The sequence below is a fragment of the Myripristis murdjan genome, chromosome 22, assembly GCF_902150065.1.
Source record: "Myripristis murdjan chromosome 22, fMyrMur1.1, whole genome shotgun sequence".
Taxonomy (NCBI): domain Eukaryota; kingdom Metazoa; phylum Chordata; class Actinopteri; order Holocentriformes; family Holocentridae; genus Myripristis; species Myripristis murdjan.
The window spans coordinates 5,955,999-5,977,797 of record NC_044001.1 but is presented as its reverse complement, the minus strand read 5'-3'; the positions used below and the strand labels follow the sequence as shown (position 1 = coordinate 5,977,797).

The 21,799-nt window shown below is 43.9% G+C and overlaps 1 protein-coding gene across 1 annotated transcript in view; it reads right to left on the bottom strand.

Moving 5' to 3' along the window:
- Positions 1–21,799, bottom strand: part of atrn (attractin) — a 156,547-nt gene that overhangs the window by 77,352 nt on the left and 57,396 nt on the right. The window contains exons 16-24 of the mRNA XM_030044786.1: positions 20,532–20,751; positions 19,688–19,873; positions 18,097–18,342; positions 16,161–16,298; positions 14,001–14,094; positions 12,529–12,581; positions 10,097–10,191; positions 7,225–7,303; positions 6,261–6,418 (exon numbers count right to left, since the gene is read on the bottom strand). Of these exons, the coding sequence (XP_029900646.1) occupies positions 6,261–6,418; positions 7,225–7,303; positions 10,097–10,191; positions 12,529–12,581; positions 14,001–14,094; positions 16,161–16,298; positions 18,097–18,342; positions 19,688–19,873; positions 20,532–20,751 (1,269 nt within the window). The remainder of the gene's footprint in view (positions 1–6,260; positions 6,419–7,224; positions 7,304–10,096; positions 10,192–12,528; positions 12,582–14,000; positions 14,095–16,160; positions 16,299–18,096; positions 18,343–19,687; positions 19,874–20,531; positions 20,752–21,799) is intronic.

Below are 21,799 nucleotides of genomic sequence, written 5' to 3'. Positions count from 1 at the left end.
GTGGCTGCAGGAGGCCCGGGTGACGCTCTCGTTATGTGCCCAGTGGAGGGTGACTCTTTAGGGGCTGCTGAGGATCTCGCAGCAGGCATCGTCAGCCTGCCGCCGCCAGGCATTAAGATCGGAGGAATTCTGCCTCTAATGGCTTCTGACAGCTGCTTGAACTATATTGGAGTTTTGAAGAAATGGATCATTATCAACGTGAAGGAGGTCTCAACAGGTAAAAGATATAAAGATATAAAGGGAGAGAAAACCCCAAAGTGATATGTTACAATAAGCTGAAGTTGTTTGGTGTGTGTGTGTGTGTGTAAGCACATGCACCCCTACTTCACCGACCTTTCAGAAGGTCCCACCCTTAGCACAAGATAAAAGTGGGGAAAACGCCACCAGCCCAATTCTGATGACATTTCACTGTGGCTGGTTAAAGGGACAGTTCACCACAAACACCAAAAAATATGGTAACACTTTACAATAACAGTACAACAATTAACGTTACTTAATGTTAGTTAATGCCATAATGGTTAATTAACTGTTAGTTAATGATTATTATGGCATTTACTAATGTTAATAATATCTAAAATAAGCCTTAAATAACATATAAATTAATACCGTGGCATGAACAGCATTAGTTAATGGTTAGTTACCTGTTACTTAATGCTTATTACCTGTTACTTAATGCTTATTACAGCATTAACAAAGTTAATTGTTGTACCGCTATTGTAAAGTGTTACCAAAAATATATATTTCCCAACTTTGCCCTAGTGTGATCTATCCAGATAGTTTCTTTGTAATGTGGCAAGCTTTCCAGTTGGCGGCGATTTTCACCCCAATAAAACGGGGCTGGATGAACGACTGAAAATTTACATGTGAAAAACTGAACGACGACATGACACAGCCGATTGTTTGTTAGGGAACTATTTAGTGCAAAAGAACACGAACCCACTGTGGCGCTCCGAGTGGGTTTGTGCTCCTTCAGGGCAGACATTTTGCGTTCCTCGCCAGAAAATAGTTCCCAGCGAAACTCGTCCCCCCTGAGGGCGGTGGATTATGGCGGCTTTCTGGTGTCATTATTTCTGGAAACGAGCTGTTGCCGTTGAGTCTTTCACATGTAAATTTTAGACACTTTGAGCTCCACAGATGAATACCCATCCGGCTCCATTGTACCGGGGTGAGGGAAGATACTGCGGCGCCGAATCACACAAACGATCTGGGCAGACAAATTGGGTTAAGTGGGAAATATTTTGCAATTTCGGCGAATGGTTCCTTTTACTTTTGCTAACAGGGGAAGATAATCTGTCATGATTTGGAGCTTTTATTCCATTCTAAAAACCCCGCTGTGAAAATGACGATTGGCTGGTGCATTTTCGGATGTGGTCAGAGGGCAAAAAGTTTCGTTTCCTAACCGGCGGAGAGTCGGTATGAAAAAAGCGCCCGCCAGGTAACCACCACGCCTGGCCTTGATCGACTCTCCATGCGTCCACGCAGACACACAGAGCGCCCCAGCCAGCTGATAGCTACAGCTGCTGCTCCACAGCGGGGTATTAAATTGGAGGCTGCTCTAATCTCCACCATATCATGACATGTTCACTAAGGCACGGAACAGGAGATCACAGCTCTTTAATGTAATTAGTCTGGGATTTGCGTTTCATTACAAACATCATTAAATTCAAATCTATTCTTCATCAGGAAAGCAAAAAAAAAAAGAGGGGTGGCAGAGCTCGCTGACTAATCTCAATGCAACTGATTCTGCTTTGATTATGCGGGCCCCTCGGCGGCGATGAAGACGACACAGGATTCACTTTGAACGCCGCAAACGCTGTCAGTGTTTGTGGGTCAAACTGGTATTATGAGGGTTTTTTTTTTTTTGCTGCTTTTCAGAAATGCCACGAACTTTTGTGATTTGATAAACATTACGAATTCAAACGAGGACCACGGCTGAACCGAGGTGTGGCGCTGACTTGATGCCAACGGATTGCAAGGTAAGCGCCACGAGTCGCAGCTCTGCAGGTGGAATCTCTGATGTAAATGCGCAAAAAAACAAACAAACACATGCGTACTTCCTCGCCGTGCAAAATGCGCGATTCACACCCGCACAGAAGCCGCTGCAAACGTTGCACACAACATGGTGGCTGAACTTCCCAGCGAGTCAAAGAAAAACACACAGGCAACCTTGAAGCATGGTGTTAGAGAGAGAGAGAGAGAGAGCGAGAGAGAGAGAGAGAGACATACAGTAGCTCTGTGTAGTTGCTTGTGGAAAGCGCTCTGCTCGCACACAGCCCACTCTCACTGCAGCATGTGTTTCAACTTAACATTCCACTTTGCTCTTGCACTTTCTCCGTTGCTGTTTATGAACCGTTTTCCCAACACTACAATTTCTGCCTGCCAACACTGGAGGACCAACCGCCTACAAGTCTACACACACACACACACACTGAGTGCACAACCCACAGACACACTCCAACAGACCACTAGCGGCAAGGAAAGCAAGTGAAATCAACAAAAGGCGAATAAAGGGCCTTTATGAAGAGGAAATGGCAGAAGATGATTCACAGACAGGCTGGGGGTGGGGGAAAAAAAAAACAAAAACGGAAGAGGAACAAGTGGAAAATGTTACCTCGCTGAAGAAGGTAAATCTCCATGAGCACAGGGAAGAAAAATGACACGAAAGCAGACCTGCATGCTACAGTTTGGAGGATAGGGTGATCTCCAACGTGATCCCACCCAGCAGCAGAGAGGGGCAGGGAGGTGAGGTGGACCAGAAGCGCCCCGGGGAGGCCGTCTCAGCTCGGCTCTCTGCTCTATGCTCCGGCCCGGCTCTCCTCCTCGGGCTGCTTGGCAGGAGCCGGAGTTTGTTTCTGAAGCCGAGGAAAACTAAAAACACTCATGAGACGGGACATGGAGGGGATGGAGGCGGGCGAGCAGGGAGATTTTTTTTTTTTTTTTCTCCTTTTTGGAGAGGAGGTGGGGGGGAAGGAGCTCGGGGGCAACCAGTCAAATCACTTCCACAATCGATCAGGCAGGCATAGAGGCAGGCAGGCCGTGTGGAACGCAACACAAAGCCAGACCAAGTCGGCGCGGTTATCCCGAAACCAGCGCCGACCGATCCTGGCAGCACATTCCCCCGTATCGAATTCAGCTTTGATTCTGAGTCATTTGTATCCTTTTTCACGCTGCAGTCCTGAGCTGCATGTACACACTGATATGCACATACGCAAACATTTGTCTCAGCCATACGATCAACAGCCCCGGAAAAGTTGCTCCTAACTACAGGAGGACAGACGCCAACTTCCGGCTTTAACGTCAGCCACACACAGCTCGGTTGTGTGAGCGTATGTACACACCACACCACAACGCAGAGTCACTCGAACGCTACACATCTTTGAAGTGCTTGTGAGCGACAAATTGGGATGGCCTCGCAGTGCAAATCTGGGTTAGGGAGTCAATTAACTTTCAATAAACCCACTCCATAATGTATCTGGAAACTGGGAAAAACCAAATCTCTTCATGAAGTGATTTTAAAAGCAATTTACTTTAAAGGAAAACAATGGGGGAAAAAAAAAAAACACAGGGAATCCAAGACGTGGGGCCTGAGCTTGTGTATGTGTGTGTATGCATAAGTATGAGACTATACATGAACATAAACAAGAGCAGCAGGCAATACAGCGGCAGTCTGCAGGAAAAGTAAGTGGATGGCAGACTCCAGGGATGTAGATAAAGCCTGGCAGAATGGCACTTAAAAGTAGGCTGCAGGCTGCACTGAATAAATGAGTCTGTGCTTAAATTCTGACTATATATATAATTCACTATTGACAGAATCTTCTTCCTCAATCTTTTTTTCCAAAGGGGCCGAACATCAGGAGCCTCCGAATGACAAAGGATTTCTATGTTTCGGACCGACCTCGCTTCACTTCACAGAGAATTTACCTTTGAGTTTGCCCTCGCCCCGGTGTAAATAGAGCAATTAGAGGTGCTAAACGTTCGACATCACGCCGGCACATCACGGCCGACGCACAGGAAGGCTACTGTTGACGGGACGGTTTCTCTAGCCCCGGTCCTCCGTCTCCGCCTGGTTCACTGAGTGCAGCGGCGGCTGTGGCTTGGCTGCGTAAACACATGCCACCGGCTGCCAGGCTACAGCAGATACAGGGGACTATTCAGTGCTACTGCGCAGGAGCAACGCCGAGCTATGAGCCACATCAACACTGCAGAATGAATAGTGCACACCCAAGGTGGCAAACTTTTGTTTTTGTTTTGTTTTTTTTAGCCCATCAGCTACATCGATCGGTGAATATCAAAATCTGTGGGCCACTTTCACTATTTTCCCCTCCAGAATGGAATAGGATCGCCACACTGCAAAAACACAAAATCTTACCAAGATTATTTGTCTTATTTCAAGTCAAAAATGTCTTATTGCTAGTCAAAATATCTCATTACACTTAAAATAAGACATGATCACCTCAGAAGTAACTTGTTTTTAGACAATTGTCTCTTGTTTCAAGTGAAAATTTGCTTGAAACAAGTGAAAATTTGCTTGTTTCATTGGCAAAATTTGTTGCTTGTTTCATTGGCAAAATTTGTTGATTGTTTCTAGCTAATTTTCACTTATTTCAAGTGAATTTTCACTTTTTCCACTGGCAAATTTTGCCAATGAAACAAGCAAATTTTCACTCGTTTCAAGTGAAAATTCACTTGAAACGAGTGAAAAAATTGTCTAAAAACAATTTACTTCTGGGGTGATCATGTCTTATTTTAAGTGTAATGAGATATTTTGACTAGAAATAAGACATTTTTGACTTGAAATAAGACAAATAATCTTGGTAAGATTTTGCGTTTTTGCAGTGCAGTGACCTGCAAGAAGACGAGCTCACCAGCTGCAGTAAAACTTGACCATCATCAGGCCGGTTTGCAAGCACACGGTGTCAGTTCCTCCACACTGCACAGATCACTTTAACCCATAATGTATGGGGCTGTGTGTGCATTTGTGTGTGTGAACATGCGTTTGTGTAGCATGTGTAACCGTGGTACGTGTGGGTGCACACATAGAAACATATTACACGACCTGACATGTGCCATTTGGTAGATGCTTTTATTCAAAGTGCCTTACATTACCATGGATACATACATATTCAGCATGGTAGTCCCAGTGGGAGCCGAGGCGCAAGCGCTGCTACAGTTACTGGCGTTCAGCGTCACAGAAGCATTAGTGCAAACAAAAAAATTAGTCCAAGAGGCAGCAAGAAAATATTCGAGACAGCTGGGCTTGTCTTTGTTTAAGCTGTGCAAATCGCATCTCTGTTATGGGGCATTTCATATCAACTAATCTCACTTTTAAAAGTCACATATGTATCGTTTGAAGATGTGAAGCAGGACGGGGGCGAAATGGCACTCAGGGTCAAGTGAACAATTATGTGTAGTGAAAGAAGACCAAAATTATGAGAGAGGCTAAAGATCTGAGGCTGCAGTGTTAATTCTGACATATATTTTTTGATTTAGTCTAGTCTTAGTCTTTTATCATGGTGTGGCGAATAGTTCTAGTCACATTTTAGTTATTTCATGGTTATTAAGTCGACTAAATATCTGATTGCATTCGTCCAACAATTTTATTGTTAGTTTGTACTACAAGATACTCTCTGAATTTTACTTATCATAGACTTGCCATCAGACTCACCTACATTTGACGCTGGAATCTGTAATTTACGTGCAAAAAGGCACCGGGAAAGCAAATTTGGCCAATGACAGAATCGCGTAAACTTTTATTTGTTGTGCATCAGTGCAAGTAGACTGAGATACTGGAGAAAACAAACTTGAGTCAGAGACTGATGTTTTGGTTCGCTGATGTTGGTGTCAATATTCACTACACGGGGTTTAGTTTTAGTTGTTGTCTGATCAAGGGATTGCAATCAGTCGCGGTCACCATCATTTGCTTAAAGAAGGGGGCGCTTGACAAATATTTTAGTCACAATTTTCATTGATTAAATCTCTGGACAGACCGCTTTCTCACAGCCTAAGGGCCATTTTTATATATTCCCTCTCAAGTTTCAAGGATTTCATTGGGACAACTGGGAATAAAAGGGGGGCAGGACGCTCCTTTGCAGCTCCAGGTCCCGACTGTGGCTGCAAAAACGGGCTGGGTCAACAGATTTAACCTGGTGCAGCTTTAATGTAGTTTCACACTGACTTACCACAAACAATTTATCAAATTTTATCACAGAAGGAGCAAAAAAAAATGGAAATTATTCTGGCTTGTGTTCATGAGGACCTACTTGAATCTTAATGGGCCATGTGAAGTTGCTGACGTAGACAAAGAAGGTTATGTTTGGGTTATTGCGGAAATCAAAGTTCTCGTTTGAGAAGCTGTCTTTGAACTCCTTGATGTTACTCCTGGACACGATGGGAATCTCCTCCCCGGTCTGCGTCCCTGCTGAATGACAAAAAGAAGAGTGGAAGGCAGGAAGGACAGAGATGGAGAGAGAGAGAGAGAAAAAAAATTATAGAGTCATGGAAGGAAGAAAGGAAGCAGGAAAGGAGGGGAGGATGGTGAAGAGAGAACAAGTACAAGGAGACAAAAACAAGAAAACACAAAGAGAAAGTGAAAGAATAAGAAGATTGATGACCAAAAAACAAATGAAGGAAGCGAAAGAAATAAAGAACGAAAGAAAGAAAGAAAGAAGACAAGACATAAAAATAAACATGATATAGTCATATACAATTTTTTGTGTTGGTTCATCTGGTAACACAGGGTCTTTATGACAGAGGTCCATAAAGATAATTTCATAGTATGTACACACGAGTACACATAAGTAGTAGAGTGTTATGAGTAATGCAGTGTTTCTGAAAATGCACATTTTGCGTTCTAAAAACACTAACATGATAACAGAAGTGCTTAATGCCTTCACTGTGTATTAAAGAAGTAAAATGATGTTTAAACATGGAGTCCATTTTAATCATTATCTGAAGAATAAATAGGGTATGACAGCACTTTATGTACGTATGTCATGTAAAAAAAAAAAAAAGGCATGCAATTATTTCTGCAAGGCTGTGCCCCCAAAATAACATCTTGAGCTATTCCTTGACCTATCAACCTGGGGCGAGCGATGTTGAAGAAACCTGACCTGGAGGTGAGAGGGAAGTGGGTGGGTGAGAGCGGGTCTAAAGTTTTGTCTCCCTTTCACTGATTTATCAGACCTCCAACACGCCGAGGCAGCCAGGAGGCGGGTTGAGACCTACCAGTGAAGCTCGTGGCCCACGTTATGTTCAGGTTGAAGTTCTTGGAGGCGTTGATGAACATGTCCAGATCGCGGTTCGGCTGGGGAGACAAAGATAACAGGAAAAATGCATTCATCATCATCATCATCATCGTCATCATCACCGCCACCGCCGTTATCGTCACAATCCGAGTCACATGTTGTGATGAAAACTTGCAGCGGAGGAGGACGAGACAGAATTACAGAGGAGCGTCGGGAGCAGGAGAGTCCCTATGCAGAGCAAGAACTTTCACACTTCCCAACTCTATGTGGCGGCTGAGCAAACGATTACTGTATTGACACGCTAAAGCAAACTTGGACAGCTAATTGCAGCTAGAGCGGCAACAAAGTGCGTTTGAGCAAAAATCAATGTCGAAAATGATCTATAAACATAAACTCGATTCTAAAATGATCTCATCCTGTGAGCGCCGACGTTAAGTGGGTGTAAGTTAACAGCTAATGAATGTTTACGATGCGATATGCTTTACTGTCCCCGGGGGGGCAATTTACCAGGCAATAGATGGGCACGTCTTACCGGCAAAGCAACTGTTAATAATTAATTATTACTGTGAACAGAACAGTTAATATTTAAATAGGCTGTGAAGAGATTAACAGTTAAAGGGGCCCTATTACAGAAATTCAAAATATCATCTATGTAAATAGCCTGCATATGATCATGCATGTATAATGTAGAAACTACTACAATTTAAATTTAAAGCAGACCTTGTATTTACTTGCAACTGCTTAAATCTCAGCAAGTAACTTATTTCAGGGTGGATAAAACTGTGTGCACCTTAAATACCCCATACTGTTTTACATTGTTTTACAACACCATTACCAATACTGGGCAATGCTGGTAACATTTATCTTTAGCTCTAAACTGGGATCCAGTGACTGCCATCAAAATATCAAGTGGCGTGCCAGTTAAGGTTAAGGTGACCTGTTTTTTCCCCTGGTGTTGCCATGTTGATAATGTACCATGTTTTTGTACAACTGTACTGAACACATTTATATTTGCATCACTGAGTAGGAGTTTAACCTGTGAGAGCAGATGTGAAAGCTGAAAGGGAGCTGGAGGCAGAACGGTTTGCTTTAAAGCCACACCGAGCGATTTCTGACCACTAGAGGGCGCTGAGAGCTCAGACTCTGGCTCTGCTTCCCGCTTCATGGTTCATCGTGGTTTGGGATGTTTTTGGGGATGGAAATGAGCGACACATTTCACTCTCACGCGGCTCTTGCAGGATTGGTTGGATTATTTTGTCTCTGAGCTCCAAACTGAAAATGTGGTGAAGCTTCCGACTTTCAGCTACAGGGTCAGCTGCTGCGAATGAACTTTTCTGTGGCCGCAGATGCACTTCTGCCACGGATGTGAAATTTGGATACACTTATCTGCAAGAATGTGCCATTTCAGCTCTGGATGAAGCTGAAGCAGCGAGGGGGTGAAGAAGAGGACAGAGGAGGAGCTACAGAAATTTGGAAAGCTACAACCAGGACATAACAACAGAGTGGCTGTAAATTACATGGCGGAAAGACGACCCTTAATGATGACCCTCACATTGCAAGGGCTCATTTTACTGTGCAAACATGCATACGGTTTTGCTTGATGTAGCTTTAACAATTACGTTGAGATGCTGTTAGGCTTCAATCACAGCCTGAAACTGTTTGGGCATTTTCTACTTGTCTATATTTTTAATGTTCAGCGCTGCAAATCACCCACTTCAGCTTCGGCATCAACCACCCAGAGGGATCCTGAAGCCCTTAGCGAGTGGACCTTAAGAGGCATTTTCAGACCAAATTCAGTAAATGCAACACAGCTGCACTTGGTCTTGATTGGCAATGCTCACTCATAATTGCCAACATCCTTTCAGTCATGCAAATTTCTAACATTTACAGGAAATGACCCACACCTCTTAGCGCCTTCATTCGGCAGGTTTGCCATTTGAGTCAGGTGCTGCCAGAGTTTCCAGAGCGTGTGCAGAAATACACTGAATTACACAAGCAAGACGCAGTTTGGATCTTGACTTGAAAAACAGACTTTTGCACATCTCTGGCAGAGGAGGGGTCCTGGTTCCGCCTTGGTTGTCATTTGGTGACTACTTTATCGGGGATAAATCCCATCTGGCACTTTTAATCAGATCTTTGTGATTCGGTTTCATTGCCAGACGCTGCAGTCAGGTAAACAAGACTGGACAAGGCTGAGTTTGCCTGGGAAAACATCTGTGTCACTGCATGGGCACGACTGGGTCTGTTTTTACTCCCCGTCGTTAAATATTTAATTTTTCAAGTCTGCTTTTTTTCCTTCTGCCTTATAAAAGGACATGGCATTTTATGAAATGTGCTATATAAATAAATCTTGATTTGATTTGTAGTTTATGCAATGCGTCACACTCATGATGGCATGTTATTTCTAAGATTTTTCATTATTGTTATGATAATACACCAGTATTATTGCACTACATTGGCTCTGCTGACTGGGTCTTAATGGAGGCAGCACTGCCATTTATAGTTTGTTTTGTTGATTTTATTTTACAGCACCTTTGTCGTAATGTGAAGAAAATGCTGCAGAGTTTTGAATTATTATTGCCAACAATTTTTCAAAGGCTATTGTTATTATGATTACCACTGCTATTACTGGCGTTATAATCGTCAATATCAGCGTTATAAAAATGACAGGAGAAACAACTGGAGAAGAATGGAGGGAAGGGAATTAATGAGAGCTGCCTGACAAAAATCCCAGGGAGAGAAAAAAAAACACATCATCATCATCATAATCTCACGCTGACTTTACAATCTTTTATCTTAATAAAACCAAGACAGATGCTGTGACGGTGGGGCGTTCGGCGTCGGCTACATACCTCCTCAGGCGTAGCCACAAAGTTGATGGCGGTGTAATAGCGGTCGTCCTCCTGCGACAGGCTGAAGGTGAACTGGTAGTCGATGAGGAGCGTGTCTGTTTGAAGTATCAGAGGAGGGGGAGGAGGGGGGTTTGGTTGGTGGGTTTGCAGAGGAAGAAGAATAGCTCACTCGGTCTGGTTTCAAAGTCACACAAGAGCATGTTTTCACACAGCGCTCAGGGCCGGAAATTACCAAGGTCTCCCATGCACAAAATTCCACACATTTTCCAAAGCTCAATTTTGTTGAATGGATTTGATTTTGCTCGGTGTGCGACAACGACGGCGGTCAGTAGTGGCTGAGTAATACGGCTGTCTGCATCAATCTGCAGCTGAAGACCCCAGTGTGAAACAACAAATGATGCAATATATGAAATGTCAGTGGCAGTAAGAAATGGATAGTCGTGTCTACCGGGAGAGGACCTGACTTGATTTTAACATCCGTTTCTGTTGATCTCGTCACAGGTGGACAGGTGAGATGGATCGCCGTTCACACCTGGTGTTATCATGCATCTCCGGTGACGACATACATCACCTGTCGGGGACGGTTTACTTGACCCTCGGCCGCAGACCTTTCGCAACTTCTGTCCTTTCTTTTCTAATTTTGATTCCTCTGTATCTTACTCCAACTCTCCTGTCCCTTCCTCCTCATCACTTCCACATTCCATGCTGTCGATCTCCCAAATTTTCCCCACCTGTCCTATTCTTCATCTCTGGCTCATTCATGAAATAGTTGTGCCAATAGAAAATGAATGGCTAGAACCCAAATGGGCCTTTGGTTCATGGCAAAAAGAATAAAAGAACTGTGAAAATAACTTTGTGGCTCTTGAATTTGATTCATTTTTTAAATAGATTTTGGGAGCAGTTGAGTCTTTCCTGGTAGGTTATTGGTGCCTTTGCCAGAAACATTTTTCAATAACTTTATTAATAACAACACAGCTAATTGGGAATAATATGACTCACATCTACTTAGCTAATATTAACATTAGCTGGAGATAGGCTATGAATTAACTTGCAATAATTTTTCAATAACTTTAGCAGCACGCGGACGATTTTAATTAATTTCTTGTGTTAACCGTAATTTCCCCCTTCGTTGTTACAGTGAGCTGAAGAGACAGAGAGAGATCGAGCGAACAGCCAGGTGCCTGCTTTGTCAAGACGGGAGGTTCAAATTCAGCAACGCAAGCAAAGCCTTCTGCTGATGCGGTGACGTCAGGGAACGCTACAGCTGCTGCCTCGGTGAGGTGAACCGCCCGGAAATACTCTGATATGGCGTGAAACAAGGGCGTGCAGTTTTACCCATTCAGTTCCCACCCACCCTCCTCCCTGCCAACCGTCCGCTCCATCAAGCGCTCCTTCCTTCCGCCAAGCGATGCTCTAACGATACTGTTGAGAAGCATCAAGACACATTAGCGTCCACACTACAAAGACGATGTGTCCCAGTGCCCCCCTGATCGCCTCTGAAGGTGGTTTACGCAACAAACCAAACGCGTCTTGAAGATGCACTGCACCCCGCTCACACCGGCACTTGCTGTTGCTCAGTTGCGACCGTATCCTTCGAGACGGCGGATGTTAAAACGAAGCATGAATGGGATCTCCCGTACGTTTCATACTTTTTAAAATCCACTGCCCGAGCGGCTTTCCCGAGCTGTGTAGGAATACTAAGTACCTTTTTGGCTTTCATGCCACAGTGGCTGGTAGATTCAATATCCACAAACCATTTCTTGCATCTAGTTTGAAACAAGGTTGGAAATTACCACCACTCGCCAACAAAACTTTTAACTTTAACTTTGACTTTGGCTGGTAAATTCGTCTGCTCCGCCAGCCACTTCGGCAAGCAACCGTCATTTAGAGTTTCTATTCTCAAAGTATCTGGATGAGGCCGGGGAAAGTAGACGAGATAGTTAGTTTCATCCCGTGGCATGAAAGACAAGGTGCCTATTTTCCTGCCTGTATTATATGCCTGTTTCATCACAGTTGAGTTGACAAGTATAATGATGACGAGAGACTCACTAACTGCTGTGTGGACTTAAGAGCACGGTACTGCAATCTGTCCCGGGTGAAATGACTGTCATCACGGCGCGGGGAACAGAAAGACGGAGCTTCAAAAAGCCCCCACGTTCTTCTGCAATTCACTTTCATCTGCGTCTCACTTTCGATTCTTTCCACCTGCAACTTGTGCTTGTTTAAAAAAAAAAAGAGAAAAGGCTGTGTTTCCTCTGGCTGCTATGGCTTTAAACATCAAACTGCTTGAGACCTACTTTGATTCGAGAGTCATGTAGCTGCCTTAGCACTGACCTGAACAAGGAAAAAGAGTCAGGCCTGACAATGATTTCTTGGTGCGATCCCCACCCCCCCCGCCCCCCACTGAAGCTGGTAATTGGGATTCCACTTACAGTAGCATGTTCCTTTGAGGGGGTTGCCTTGGTAGCGGTTCTCCACTTCACACCTGAAAGCAAGACGTGGAGAAAAGATGACAGGAAATGGGACACAAAGATGAGGAAACCAGAGAAGGGGAGAGAACAGTACAAAAAAAAAAAAAAACCTGAATGAGGAGGTTTTAATTGTGCGTGAAAACAGAGTCGGCAATCAATGCGTCACACAGCGGGCTGAGAGAACGGCACAAGTCCTGACCCTCGCGCAACCGGAGCCAGAAGCACCGTGGTGAAAAGAAAAATAGAGAAAGAACAATGAAAGAAGGAGGCCCGGGAGTGCTGACAGACACAGGTGTTTGTCTGCAGAGCTGCATGCCGAATGAGCACCATGTGTCTGCAAAAAGTCAACTTTTCAGAAACTTGAGGGCGAAAAAAAACGACTGATGTTGAGCATGTGTATTTGAAATGTTATCAGGGTTTGAATGGGTACTGACAAGCCCTTTGGTATCGAAGCCCAAGGTCAGTGAAAGTGTTTAGAGGGAAAGTTCAGTGTCCTGCTTGCTAAGGAACGCGGGCAACGGCGTCTATCTCCGAGTGAGTTTGTGCTTGTTGGAGGCGGAACGGATACAGTCCACCGCTGTTCTTTCAGCGGAGAGAGTTCTCAACAAAACTCCTTGGCCCCCAAGGCCTGTGGGTTATTCTGCTTATCTGCAGAAGTGTTTTTGGAAGGAGTTGTTGCTGATGATGTTTTTCACATGCAAATTTCTGACAGTTCAAGCTGCACAAAAGAGGGGAAGTGGTGGGGAAGATTGCGGCAGACTGGAAACCTCACCAAATCGCACAGACTATCACAATCAGACTGGAGAAGTTTTAAGTGGATTTTTTTTTTTTTTATGTTTTGAGCAAACTGCCCCTTTCATAAAAGAATAATGCAGACGCTCTCTGAGCCAATCAGTGACACATGCTGGTCGTCCCCTTGTTATGAACTGTGATTGTAGCTCTCCCTGGGGGCAATGAATGGTTTTTGAAAAATGCCATTATTCAGTGGTCAGATGCATCACTCTTATCAACATCTATCAGTGCTGTCTAATGTTGTGTGTGACATATGGGCAAACAAATAAATAATGTATCACCCCCCACCCCCTCTCTTAGGCCAGTTATTGTACTTTTTAAAATGCCAGAGGGCAGGAATGAGATGCATCATTTTCCAAAGTTGAATCAATATCCCATCAGTGGTGTCTGAGACATTGTGTGTGATGGACAGGAAAACAAATGAGGACCAATCCACATTCCTCCCCATCCCCGATTTCACTGTAGGGGACAAAAATATGTGAGTTAAAAGGTCTGGGTGCGGCGGCAGACATATGGTAATGTAGCAGAAGGAGCAAGATATATATATAAAAAAATAAAAAATAAAAAAAAATAAAAAAGAGGAGGGAAGAAGAGGACGGAGGGACGGAGGAGTGTAATAAAATAGCTCCTGGGAGACTCACAGGTGGCAGCGGTCGCCTTTGATGCCCTTGGTGGTACAGAAGCACTTGCCATTGTTGGGGTTGCACATGCTGGCATGGCCGTTACACTTGCAGGCTGCGAAATAAATAAATAAATAAATAACAAACACACCGACAGGTCGCAGTTTTAGAATGAGCAGCTGAGACAAGCTACATCCACACGCAGTTTATAAATATATGACTACTTTTACCATATTACATACCGCCCTGCTACACAATGCTGAGTATAAATGTATGCTAATGTATGTGGGCTCCTGTTGTAAGCCAGTACGTGCTGTTACTATTAAGGCTTTCAATGTGATTCTGCATCATTGCCATCAGTGCAAATTCCTGTATGTATTATATTTAAACAATAAATTCACTCTGATATTTAACTTAAGTGTTGACTGAATCAAGTAAAATGGGAGGTTTTCACAAACTGGGGTTAAGAACATTTATAATATTCTTAATTATACTAGTAATTCAGTCAGGCCCTGGGTTAAAAAGTGCCATGAGGGATGCTGCCGCTATGCTGGTTCTGTGCAAATGGCACGCACACACTTTAAATAATCCAGTGCAAAACGAGCGAGTGGACATGATGTACCACAGCCTGAGTCGCAGTGGAGGAAACACACATCAGCACTGCTCAGCACTAAACGCACAGGATTATTTAGGTTCACGTCCAGGGATGTTGACACTGCTGCAAACTGGCTAAAAAATCTGTATTTGAACATAGTTAGCTCCAATTAGGATTTAAATTTAGATGATCGGGGTGAAAAAAAAAGAGAGTAAAGAAAAGTCAAGTCACAGTTGGTCTCATTTTTGATTCTGAATTTTTGCTCCAACAAATTGTGCAGAAACATGGTTATTAAGAAAGAAATATGCAATAAAAAGTGGATTTTTCCTTCTGTATTTTTTCCCCCACAGTACTTCTGTTGGACTTCTCCCTGCTTTATGCCATGCTAACTACATTTTGTCTTCTTTTTGTGACATCCTATTTTTCTGACACTTTCTAAGTGTTAGTCTTAGATCTTGCCCCAGTCTGAAAGCGCCCTGACTTCTGCGGCAGGATGAAACGCGCTTTGTAACCATTTTCTCCTCAGCTGTGACAAAGATCTGAGGGCAGGACTCTTTCACAAAATTGATACAAAAAAAAAAAAAAAAAAAAAAAGACTGAAAGAATTTGAAAACCTAACGCTTCGTGTTGAGTTTTGTCAGGATCTGCTTGTGACTTTTAAAGGCCTCCGCGGCGCCGGCTGGAATGAAATATGCAAATGTGCGACTGAAATGAAAAGGAAAGTGAAACGTGTCGTGTTACCGTGCCACATCTCAGACCTTCAGAGGCCTCAGGTTTGGCTAATATGATTTATGACATTTTAAAAGTACAGTTATTATCTGCAGACAGACATGAAATACATATTATATTTGTTCACTGCATCTTCATGTTAGGCTTTTACATTAAGATTTTTTATTTCACCTGCATAAATTCTTACTTTTCCCTTGCTCTGTCATTTTTATCTTTGCAGCTTATAAGTTTTGCAATTACTTTGCCTCTGGATGTTATTACAGTGTAAATAAATAAATAAATAAATAAACAGGCTGACAAATTTACACTGGCTGTAAAATATTTGCAAAGCACTGAGGGACGAGTAGAATCAGCCACATTACAGTGTCACCCTCATGTGGATGTGTTTGCTTGATCACTTGCTTGTGACCTCCGCTGAGCCGTATCCACAAACAGACTCTGTACTTCTGCACTGGCAGCTCGAGAAGGATCTTATTACGCTCACGGCACACTTTGAATTGAGCTGATCGTCACTATTAGCTGCAAATCAAACTAAATCTTTACTAAGCGAGGGGAACTTTGCAGTACGACCTGAAGCCTGGGGGGGAAAAAAACAGCTGAATAAATAAAATGGCTTTACATTTAGGTACCAGCAAAAACACAAAACATAAACCAAAGGCTGTAAATACTGGCATGCAGAACAAATGACCGATTGATTTCTTGACTATTCTTTAATATCCCAGGGGAGTAAGAGGAACCAGAAAACAGGAAAACAAATCATCACTGTAAAACACTGAGGAGTCAAGTGAAGCTATGTAGAAATGCTGATTATTATACTGATTGATATATAATTGATGGACTGAGCCGCGGCTACTCACGCTGGCAGCTGCCCCCGTTGGTGGGATCGCCATAGAAACCGGAGATGCAGCTCTCGCAGTGTCGCCCGGTTGTCAGGTCCTCGCACTTCTCGCACACGCTCTCGTTGACACACTGGCTGTGGCCGTTACACTGACAGGCTGCCAGACAGCAGAGAGCACACAATGTACATGTGAGCATCATGCAGGGGGAAAAAAAAATAAGAGCGCTGTTTGCACAGAGCCGGTGTAGCGGTGTGTTTACACCGTACCCGGAGAGTGATATGAACAGTTTACTGTCTGTTATAATGTCTTGCACTTTCCCTCTGCACGGCGTGTGAAGCCGTCGTCCACCATCTGTCCTGATAAGTCGGTGCGCTGCGCCAACTTCGCCGAGATGAATTTCTCCGATTCTGATTTTGTCCACGTCTACCGAGATTTAATTAGCCGGTCTGTAAGATTTGCCACACTACATCTACCAAAGTCAGACAAGTCACAAGAGCCGCTCCACTTCATTGGTTGATATTTGTCAGTATTTCTCCAGCTCATCATCCTGAATTAATGAAAAACTCCCACTGAGGAGGCAGGCGTTTGCAATCCTTTTGCTTGTGAGGTAAATGAATGGCTTCATTTCACAAAAAAAGAAATGAAAAAAAAAACCAAAAAAAAAACAGAGAGCATATTTAGAGTCAAGAAATGAACTCCTGTTACTTTTACTTCCTGGAAAGCAGTGCATCTTTCAGGTATGTGATCAAAAGACAAAAACACACAACATACAAGTCTCCCCTCGGTACATATTTTCTAACTAAAACCTGTAGTTATAAACTTGACAGGCACTAGGAAACAGAATTCAACTTTTAGCTTCGGACATTATTTTTTAAACAGCTGATGGGGCTCAGGCTTTATCAGGACGGCTGCTTTACTCCAAATAATTTATCTGTGTGAACCTGGACTGTGTGTGTGTGTGTGTGTGTGTGTGTGACCTTCTGGATGTGTAGAAGAACACAGAACATTAATTAACATTAGATCCTGACCGTTTGTGTCAGCGTGTGTGGAGATTTAAATAATCGATGAAGTTACACCGCTGTGACTGGTGTGTAAATGTGCACAGCCTCTCTCTCTTAATGGGGAAACACAGAGGGGGAGGTGGGGGTGCCGAATGCAATTAATATTGTCCTTATTAATGATGTATAATTTCACCCACCTGCAACTCATCCACTATTAATCAGAATGTAAATTTTTGTAACTGCAATCGATGCATCACTACGACACACACCTTATCCCACTGCAAACCCAGCTCACCGGCGTTTTTTTTTTTTTTTTTTAAGAGTGAAACCCCAATGATTAACATTATCTTATTTCTCCTGGCGAGTTCTCACCGCCGTCCTTTTACAATCGGCAGGTGGAAGCTCGTAAAGGGGAAAAAAAAAAAAAAAAACTCTTCACACACTTCAGCCGACCAACGGTGTGACTTTATTTCTCGGCGACTCGCTCAGTCACGGACAATTTGGTCGTTCTGATTCATTGTAATTCAGTCACGGACAGTTGCGATTATAGAGCTTCAGCCTGTCCTCAGATGCTCTCCGTTTCACTGCATGAGTCCACTGCATCACATTCTCAGGTTGGTAAATCTGAGGTAATCCAGAAAAATCCCATTCCTCATCTTTAATGGTGGCCTTAGGCTGCACCATGAAGTAGGCATAAATAAAAATTTAAACCCTTTTTTTTTTTTTGTAAACGATCCGGCCACCCGTCCCCATGAAGTGAAACTGTGTTTCTCTGCCTAATTGAATCGTTTACACCTCTCTGTGTCATGTCCTCCTGTTTAGAAAAGGAATGCATAAAATCAAGGAAGATGCCATTTTATTGGGAAACAAACACATTAAAATATTTCAGTGTTCGAGCAGGAATACATCAAAAAGCCCCTCTGATACAAAACGAAGGGCTTCTCGGCCCCTACCTGGGCAGTGGATGAAGGACCAGTTGTATTTGGCCTCGCTGGGGCACATGCTGGCGTTGAGGGCCGGCTGGGGGCTGGAGGGCAGGCCGGGCAGGGTGGAGGGGGCCGGGACAGAGGTCTGGAAGGGCCCGCGGTGCGAGCCCTCGATGCACTGGCCTTTCCCCGTGTTGCTGGGGTCGGTGCACCAGCCGCAGCCGGGCTGGTCCAGACACTGGCCGCAGGTTCTGTAGCCAGAGCAGTTCTCCGCTGCGGGGGCACAAAACACAACACCGCCCCGGTCAGGAACCACACACCGCATTTATTTGTCTTTTTTGAAGGCTGGGAATAGAGTTGAAATGACGTAATTAAATGGATAAGATTTAGCTGCAAGTCAAAGGCAACTGGAGTTTGTGTGTAAGACAGTCCAGCTGCCTTTGACTTACTACTTGTAGATGCACCACGAGCTGGATGACTGAAAACCTGCATCGACCGCTGACTGACAGAAAATTAATCAGCTACAGTTGTGATGACTGATTAGTATCTTAAGATATTAATTAAATAAACAAAACACATATTTGCTGGTTTGTAGCTTCACAAATGCTAAGATTTGCTCGCTTTTCTTTGCTTCTCATCTTTATAAACTCAAAATCGCTGTTGTTTTTGGGAGGAGTGAGAGGCGCTGTCTAGTCTAGTCAGCCTACGGAAATAATTTTAAAATATCACTATGAGCTGTGGTACCTTGTGATAGGCAAGGCGGACTAAAACCTTAATAAAAGCATGGTTTTATCTGCAAGCTGATGTATCAGTCCAAGCCTGCCATTTGCCCACACACAGAAGCTTTGTCACTGTGCTATCAAACCAGTGAGCGTCCATGTGCATGAGAGATGGGCCGATGTGTGTGCTTTAAGTCGCCTCCTATACTTCCAGTTTTCGCTGAATTATAACCACAACACCAACAGGAGGCTGAGCAGTAAAGTCTGGCCTCCCATACCTTCTCTTTATAGATATTAGCCTATGCTTTAATCCCTACTTCTCACCCCACTAGGGATTTTCTTGCCCATGGCTGTAAGTAACAATTTGTTCTTAATTGACCTGCCAGGTTAAATAAATGAAAATTGTTCTCTGCTGCACAGAGTGAAAACAAAGTAGCAGCTGGAGACCGTGTTACCAAACTATTAAACTGGAGTATTAATCCCTATCTACTTTCCTGGAGGGGTCATTCACCATGCCATAGTTTAATGTGCTTGGTTAAATGAAGGTTAAAAAACATGCATTCAAAGATGCTCTCTTCAATGCTGATGATTCCCCGGGGACTCGTGGTTATCTAACATGGTGTTGTTATAGGGTTCGCTTTAAGTCTGATGAAGATCCCTATATAAGAGCTGTGCAGTTACCATGAATAGTGACATCCACCGCGGATAAACAGACAGAGAAAAGGGCCACGTAAAGAAACTCCAAGCTCCATCAACAGAAAAATCGAAGCACACATTGTTTGACAAGTGACCTCAGCAACGAGAACCGCACATAAAGACGCATGCATCTTATTGATTACCACTTTAAAGCTGCAAATTAACAAAGCAAAGCAGGAGAGGGACTCGATGGAGCGTCTTACGTGGGCAGCTGTTCATGGTGTACCACTCCATGCACTGTCCGAAGGGGAACGAGGCCACGTAGGCGTTGGAGTCGACGCACTGCTTCATGTTGCTGCACCACATGCACTCGGAGCTGCTGCTGGTGCACTCGCTGCAGGTGGCACGCATGGCGCACGGCGTCCGGCACTGCTTGGCGCTGTGGTTGGCTGTGGAAACAGTTTTTTTTTTTTTTTTAGGAAATCATGTGAAAGGCCCTGGCGGCACAGCGTCTAAGATTGGCAGCCTCAGCGGGAGCCAATCTGCTAACTCTAGTTGAGCTCCATAATAAATAAGACTGTGCCAAATTTAGGTCAAACCAGAACTGCAAGTAATTATTACTACCTCAGGACGATTCGGATATTATTATTATTATATTTTTTTTAATCACAGACAAGTTTAGTGAAATGATACTTTCTAGCACTTTCTGTATAGTTCAACATGGACGAACCCAAATAAAACAAGAGGTACTTGCGGACACTGTGTGACCCAGATGTAGCCTTGACTGCCAGTGTGTTTGTTTGCCACTGGCAATCATAGTGTGTGTGTGTTTGTGTTGGTGGGTGTGTTTCTATGCTGAAAATCGCCTGTTTCTGATCGCTGCTGGCACCAGCAGCGAAAGAGGAAACTTTTAACTTTTACCCTGCATTCTTAGTAACTTTACAGTGGGAAAGCATTGTGAGCACAAAACAATACAGCGTGAACTCAAAATTTAAAAATCACAATTTTGTCAGAATTTATTGAGTGAGTAAAAATGAATCTCTCTGGGTTAACACACAGGTTGATAGGATCCCTTCGTCTTTCACTGATCCAGGTTTCTACACCCACCTGGGCGCTCGCAGAGGCTGCCGTTCACCGGGTTGATGCAGGTCTGGGCTTTCAGGCCGCTGGAGGCCGGCTCAGCCAGGTAGCCGCAGAAGCCGGCGTCGCTGGGCTCGCCGGGCAGCCACTGCAGGGTGGTGTTGGTGAAGGGCGACATGTCCTCCCAGCACCAATAGGACACGTTGATCTTCCTGAGTCCCACCCAGGGCGTCACCGTGGCCTTGTACTGCAAACACATCACAGCACGGGACACCTCACATCAACGGGCACATTTCCATTTTCATTTTTCAGACATTAGCTTCCTGACCGCCCTCGACACTTTGATTTGATGAATGCTGAAACGACTAAACTCAGCCAGAATGCCTGTTTATATTAAGACTGAACAAAGGTTTTTAAATCAAAGTCATTTTTCCTAAATCACAACTTTTGGTTTGGATGTAGGGAAGATTTGTACCAGAGGAATCTTTATCTCAAAGCAATTTTTTGCCTTTACTGACAGCAATAACTCTGGCCCGGCTGAACGGCAATAAAAAGAGCCTCACTTCAAATTACTTGATAGGCTTTTTTATCCATCCCATCTCTAATCAATCACCATGCCGATGCGGTAGTAAACAAAGAGAGCTCGATCGGTTGCAGACATCGGACGAATTACTGTTTCTAAGGGATTCAATTGCCTCTCTGGGACTGATTGATCCCGTCTAGAAATAGCTGGAACTGCTTAACAGCACAAATGGCATCGACACAGCGCTCCAGACTGACCTGAGCATGATTCAGAGTCTTTGTGCCTGCAGACACTTGACAGTTGCACCGATGACGACCGCTAATCAAATGCACGAACGAGCCGAGGCTGCGCGACACAGTTAGAAGCTGCAGACGGCACGGTTTGGAGTCTCCAAATGGCAGAGAGAAGCGACGCGTCAAAAAGGCAGTCGCATTTCAAAACACAGAAACCTGGAACGTTTAGCACGATTAAAAAAAAAAAAAAAAAAAGGAATATGGCTGTGAAACTGTTTGTGCTCCGTTATCTTAAAAGACAAAGGTGGCTATTTGCCCAACTCCTGCACCTCTTGTTTTCTTCTTCTTTCTATCATGATTTGCACTTAAAATGACAGAAAAAGGTGTCAAAAGCCAGATCTGATGAGGTGAAGTGACACAGACAGACTTAAACGGCTTTCTGAATGCAAGGTTTTTGATGATAACAGTGCGAACAAAGGGAACATTTACATGATGTATTCATCTTGGCTTGCGCGATTCAAATGTTGCTTAAACGTTTC